Below are 6,928 nucleotides of genomic sequence, written 5' to 3' on the forward strand. Positions count from 1 at the left end.
TAGGTTATGAATTGTAGTTTTGTTGACCTACATAGGTGTGTAGTGGGAGAAAATTAGGGAAATTGAGACTTGGTGCTATCCACTATTGAATTAGCTTATGATAATTTTATGGAGAAGTCCATGAATAATAGTCCTTTTGAGTGTGTATTTGGTTAAAACCCATGCACCCATTGACCATGTTCCTTTGCCACCAGATGCTTGCCTAAGTCCTTTGTTAATCACATCAATGAGTTGCATGCAGAGGTTAGGTGGAAACTTGCCATAAGTAACATGGATTAGAAACTAGTTGGAGAATTCAATGTGGGTGATAGCATCATGGTTCGCATTATACATAAACACTACTCAAAAAAATCATTTAAAAGGGTCCAATGCCCATGTTGTCGGCCCAGTCTCCATCCTAAAGAAATTTGGACCTAATGCACATTTACTTGATTTGACAAGTCATATGACCACTAGACCGTTTTTAAAGTGGATGATTTGATACCTTCCCAAGGCAACTTTGAGCTACCTAGTTTGTTATCTTTTACACGTTTGCGATTCCTTGAGCCCAACCACAAAACAAGTAAAGCATCTGGAGTCTATGCTAGATGGTGAGTTTGTGACTTCTCCACAAGGAGGTTTGCTACGGTATTTGATTAATGTGAGGTCAACCCGCTTTGGATGTACATGGCTTAATGAGGATTCTATTCATAAGAGTGCCCCTAAGTTGTTTAAGTCATACTTACAAACTTAAGTCACACTCTTTAAAGCCTAGTTTCTTTCTATCGAGGAAGTACCATGTCGAACTGCCTACATCATTCAACGAGCCTATTCGGCATAACTTACTTTAGGTGTAAATTTAGGAAACTACGCTTTTATTAGACTCTTTCTTGCATTGTATAATTTCCTGTTATGTACTTATATTGAGGTTTTTATGTGACTTCGCGTTTTAGTTGTTGGTATAAATACTTGGTTCGTTAGTTGTATGACACACATATCAAATGTGAAATCAAAATTGTAATTTTGTTCCCCCCTCTCTTACACAGTCGTCTCTCTCTTTTTCTCCTTCTTCCTTCTTCTTCCTCCTCCTCCTTCTTTTTCCTTCTTCCCTTCTCTTCTCTATTTTGCTTATGTCTCTATTCCATTCTCATTTTTTTTCTCTCTCTCTCTCTCCCCTTTGTTTATCTTACTCAATTCTCTCTCTATTTTTCTTACTTCATATGTTAGCTAAACTCCACATTTCTTAACCGTAGGACATGGCCAAGGCTATTCTTGATGATGAGTATGTTGATTCTCATTAGGTGGTTATCAAGGGATTTGGTTTAGTGGCGAGGCCAACTCGCTTTAGATGCTACATGCTAGTAGAGGATGACGTTCCCGAGAGTACTCCAAAGTTGTAAAAATGGTTTTGCAGTCAAACTCTCTAAAATTGAGTTCCTTCCGACTAGAAAAGTATGATGAAGAACCATCATTGCCACTTGACAACCTATTTGGCTCACATATTTTAGGCCTAGGTTTACGAAACAAACATCCATAAATTAAATTAAAAAAAGTATGCAGGATTTGTGTTGTTTAGTTATATAAGCATTAACATGTAATAATGTATAGTTAGTTAAGTGTAGGATGTATAATAGTGGGTAATTACATCATAGAACCACTTGTTGACAATTTGAAATTAATATGAATTTTTCCTTGTGTCTGTCTACCCTCTCTCTACATACAGCACTCTTCTTCTTCTCCTTTGTCCTTCTACTTCCCCTCTTCATCCCTTTCTCTTTCTTCTCTCACATTTCTCCCATCTCCCTACTCTCCTACATCATAGAGATTAGAGACATTTGAGGCCTCTAATTTCTAATCTCACAGCCAACCTCAATAGTGCAACAAAACCCCTTGATGGAAACATCTTCAAAGAAAAGAACAAATAGAGCACCTTTTCCCTTTCAAACTCAACTCTAATTCTACACTTCCTGTAGATTTGAGTTTTACCCAAAATCTGAATCTCCCAAAAGTCTTCTGGCTAATAAAGTTTTCCAAACAAACAGCAAATAAAGAAATGTGCTCATAAAACCACTATGTGGCCATCAATATAACTATAATCCGCCTATTCCACACAACTCCTCTATTGCAAACCCCAAAACCCCATACCGTCGCCTTATTGTAAACCCCATACCATTGCCTTCACCAATCTCAATTCAAAGAACATGGCTTTAATCTAAATTGTTTCCTAAGAAATCCCATCCACCAAATCAACCATGAACCAATGCCATGGGAGAGACGAAACAAGAAAATGCAGTGAGATAGAGTTGGGGAGAGAGAAAGAGTGATGCGAGAGAGAGAGACATACTTTTCATCTCACATACCATTTTCAAAAAATAATAATGTAAATAATTAAAAAACAAACAAACAAACAAACAAACGTAAAAGGCAACTTTGTTCATAACATACCAAAAAAATCACAGCAAATAGAGAAAAATGGCCAAAAAAGATCAGTGTGGTGGACCACACATACTAAGGATAACAATTTGGATATATGAAAGCTTGAGTTGAATAGTTCTTAATAACATACAAGCATTCAAATATCAAAACAAATGGCTTTTATGTGCAAATTTCAAAAAAAAAAAAAAAATTGAAGATGTAATATTATTACATTGAATTATTAATCATATTAGAAAATGATTCCATGACCACAATATTCTACAGACTTACTATTATCTAAACTTTCAACAGTAACTATTTTCACTAGAAATCCTAAAATACTCCCTTGAGCCATCACTTAAGTACCATGGTTGCGCAAACTTTATAGTATTTTCAATAAAATTCTCGATCAAAGCTCCCTCCATTTAATATACGCAAAACTACATACAAAAAAATATTGAGAAATGTTATAGGAGAGTTTAGGAATTCAACAGGTACCTCCACTGGTCTTTGAATGCCCAGCGCCAATCGGAAGAATCTTTTCAGGGAGATTCGACAGAAGCGGGGGTGTATTGAGATCAGTCTCCGTTGGAAGCATCCGATATCGAGGAGCAGTCACTCTACAATTCAAAACACAAAATAAGAAAATCTCTTTAATTAGACTAAATCAAAATCTAATAGTTTGCGAGTTATGTTTGCACCTTCCTTGCTTCTTATAACAAAAAAAAAGTACTCCAAAAAGAGACAGAACGAAGCAAAAGGAGAGGATTTTTACGTTTTGGATGAAGGAACAATAGCAGAATTGAAAGCATGGAAAGCAGTATCGGTGGGCACGGGTAATGTCCCGCAGAGAAAGCCCACGGGTTTGGGTCTCACGATCTCCAATTTTCCCACGCACTGCAATTCTCGCGACCCATTGGAGGCCGCAGATTTCTCCATTGATTATCGCTATTCTGATTCAAACAGACACCACCAACGCATCCACTGCTACGGTTTCACTTCAGCTTCTACCCAGCTTTCTTTCACTTTCTGAGCGTGCGCTTACTAGTGCTACGAAATTCAAACTGAGAACGAAGCCGTCGTTTGGTTCGAGCCCAGCCTCCCTATCTTGCCAAGGATTTCCAGTTTTCCATAAAATATAGAGAGCGTTTTCATGTTGTCGGTAGTATTAACAATCTTCTCTTTATAAATATTTTTATTTATCAGATTAATTTTGAGTCACTAGAAATTAGCTCTCTAATGATTTGTTTAGTACATAAAAATTTACTAAAAAAATAAATTTAGTTTTTGTTATAAAAGATGTAGGAAAATAAATAGAGATAGGACATAAATTTACGTGGTTCAGTTATGTTTATTCCACGGACGAATAGGATAAAACGAAAGTATTACAAGAGGATTTAGAATTGGTCTTGTACAAAATATTTTTGGTCTTGTACAAGATATCCCTCTTTTTTTTATTTCTCCTCTTTTTTTTATATATACTTACTTACTTTAAGCATTCAAATGTGTATACAAGTATGTAATGTGTGTTACAAATGAGAAGGAAAGAGTGCCCCTTTATAGGGCAATAAGGATAGCAAAGCATTTATTGGAGTAGAAAAACGAAGGGGTGGAAGATGAAGGGGTGACATTCATATTCTTTATAACACTCTCCCTTGGATATCACCCATATATTAACTTCTTCTACTAAGAACTTTAAGATGTCTCATTTTGATGAGATGAACCAATTTCTTAAATGTTATAGTAGGCAAACCTTTGGTGAACAAATCTGCTAAATTATCACTTGATCGGATCTGCTAAACATTTATATCATCATTCTTCTGAAGTTCATGTGTATAGAAGAATTTAAGAGACATATGCTTTGTTCTGTCACCCTTTATGTATCCTCCTATTAGTTGAGCTATACATGTAGTGTTGTTTTCATATAAAACTGTTAGAATATCATTGATTGAAGACCAAACCATCTACGGTTTCTAGAATCTCAGAAAAACCGTTGACGGTTTCTGTAACGACCTCAAAATTCTTATCATTTTTCATCATTTTTAAAAGATATACAATAAACATTCTTACGCAACGGAAACACACATCATAAAACCATTTATACAAAAACTGTACGATACCAGAATCTATAATATATAGATTATACAAAAATGTCCCTCCAGTGTCATCTATCCAAAAACATACACCACTCTGACAAAACTCACCCTATAACCAGGGTGATCTGAGCTACCCTCTATTCGCGAGCCCAATCTGCTCGCCTCACTGGCTCACCTGAAAAATGTTAGAGTAATGGGGTGAGTCGACGCTTAATAAATGGAAATATGCTATCACTAGTGTGTGGCAACTAAGTTAACGATACTTTTAAAAACAATAACTGAACTGCAATTTAATAAATCATCTGTAAAACATATCTTTCTTTCCCAATTTAAAACATACTGTATCATCTGTTTTTCTACTTTTCATACTGGTAATATCATACTATACTCATCATATACTGTAAAACTGTAAACATATATATATAACTGTGCTTTTATCCCTGGGATTCTGTACGTCATGATTTGACCCCTCATGACAGGGTTGTGCGGCCCGTAGGCGGGACTCTATCTGGTCGGCCCTCCAAATAAGTCATCATACTCTACACTAACTCAGTCCGGCCAAACTGCATCCTCTCCTAAGCTCGGGACTGGCTACTACCTTGTCAAACCAGCCCCCTCAACCCAGTGTACTGGGGAGCTGCATACTTTATGAGCACGGCTGACGGTACCCACATACTATCTGAGATATGTGGTTGCACTCTATTTGTATCTAACAACGGTACCGTGCTCTATAATCTGTATCTATCTGTGTATCTTTCCTCAGGAATCTAATACTATATACATATATACACATATACTATTTTATTATTTTCATCATGTTTTCAAAATTACCATAACTCTATTTTTCTGTACTGTAAATATTGTATCTCTGTGTACTGTATCTGTAGCATCTTGATGCTACCTCTTTATATTTATCTGTGTATTCTATATATATACTCTGCCTGTATGTTTTGTATGTTATGGTAATAGAAAAACATGGCATGCTATAACACTGTGTATATATATATATATATATATATATATATATATATATATATATATACTGTTTTGAGTATCTGTATACATGTATATGGATATATGTATATATCTGTTTCATGAAACCATTCATATAAAAGCTGTATAAGCATGTACATTTCTCTGTGAATATAAATATATATCTATATATTCTGTGTAAACCCATATACTGGAAAAACTATATAATTTGTATGTACTGTCAATAACTATGTATTCAGCATAGTATGATACATCACAAGACTATATAAATTCTTTATCTCATGAAAATCTACTCAGACCACACAAGCATTTAACTCATATTCTGTATAAACTATATAATAAACTGATATGAATATATGTTTATAAATTCTCTAATATCTTTATAAAAATTCCTAGCATAACATATTTCCCTTACCTCAACTTTGAAAAGCCCCTATAAAAATCTGGCTTTATACCCACAAGATTCCTAACTCAATATCCTGAAAACACAATGTCTCAGAACAAAACATCAGTATTTCCTAGTCTACATCATTTCCTATAACTGCCAGAAAGTCAAAAACTCAATAAAAGACCTTACCCTGAATTTGGGATAAAATCCAACTTCATTTTCTCGACGATCCGCTCCGGCAAACTTGTAGAGAATTCCACCAGGAGCGTCGTGGTGGCTTCGGATCGTCGATCCGGTGATTGGTGGGGCCGAAAAGGAAGAGAGAAGGGAGAGAGGATTGTAGAGAGAGAGAGAAGAGAGAGAGATTTCTTAAAAATGAAATAATTCTCGGATTTCATATATATATATATATATATATATATATATAATAGGGGATTTCATCAATGAGCCCATTCTTTGTCGACGAGTCCTTCACAATTTTGTCAATGAGACCCTGTATTCGTCGACGAAATTCAGGCTGCCTCAGAACCCCTCTCGGTATTTCCTCGTTGACAAAGCCTTGTGTTCGTCAACGAATTTCTGAAGACCTTCGTCGACGAGACCCTGTATTCGTCGACGAAGTTTGGCAATTTTCTGAAATTATGATTATTTAATATTATCTTCAAAATGCAATGTCGTTGACGAAATCTACAACCTCCTTCTGTTTCTATATCTATTTTTTCTCCCTCTTATTATTAAAATGTTATTATTCTTCATGTCACTACAGTTTCAAGTTATTGAGGGCTATTAAGTGTAAATACGCGGTAAAATGGGGAGGTAAAAAAGCAAACCATCGACTATTTCGTCGAGGCCAGCATACTTATGAATAAGGGTTGGCTCATCTTCTTTTAGTAAAAAATTCCTTCTCTCACTCTCTCTCTTTCTAGGGTTCAATTTCTCTCTCTTCTCTTTCTTCAATTTCTCTTCAAATCCTCAGCCAAATTGAAGAATAAGCACCATTTATGGGTCCTAGATTCGATCCTCGGCATTTTAACTGGAGTGAATTCGTCATTTGGGG

The 6,928-nt window shown here is 35.6% G+C and overlaps 1 protein-coding gene across 1 annotated transcript in view; it reads right to left on the reverse strand.

Annotated features, from left to right (window-relative positions):
• The window catches only part of LOC131162427 (uncharacterized), a 48,642-nt gene extending 45,075 nt beyond the window's left edge, over positions 1-3,567 (reverse strand). The window contains exons 1-2 of the mRNA XM_058118882.1: positions 3,170-3,567; positions 2,893-3,014 (exon numbers count right to left, since the gene is read on the reverse strand). Of these exons, the coding sequence (XP_057974865.1) occupies positions 2,893-3,014; positions 3,170-3,333 (286 nt within the window). The 5' untranslated portion in view covers positions 3,334-3,567. The remainder of the gene's footprint in view (positions 1-2,892; positions 3,015-3,169) is intronic.
• Positions 3,568-6,928: the final 3,361 nt, after the last annotated feature.

Source organism: Malania oleifera, chromosome 8 (genome assembly GCF_029873635.1).
Source record: "Malania oleifera isolate guangnan ecotype guangnan chromosome 8, ASM2987363v1, whole genome shotgun sequence".
Taxonomy (NCBI): domain Eukaryota; kingdom Viridiplantae; phylum Streptophyta; class Magnoliopsida; order Santalales; family Ximeniaceae; genus Malania; species Malania oleifera.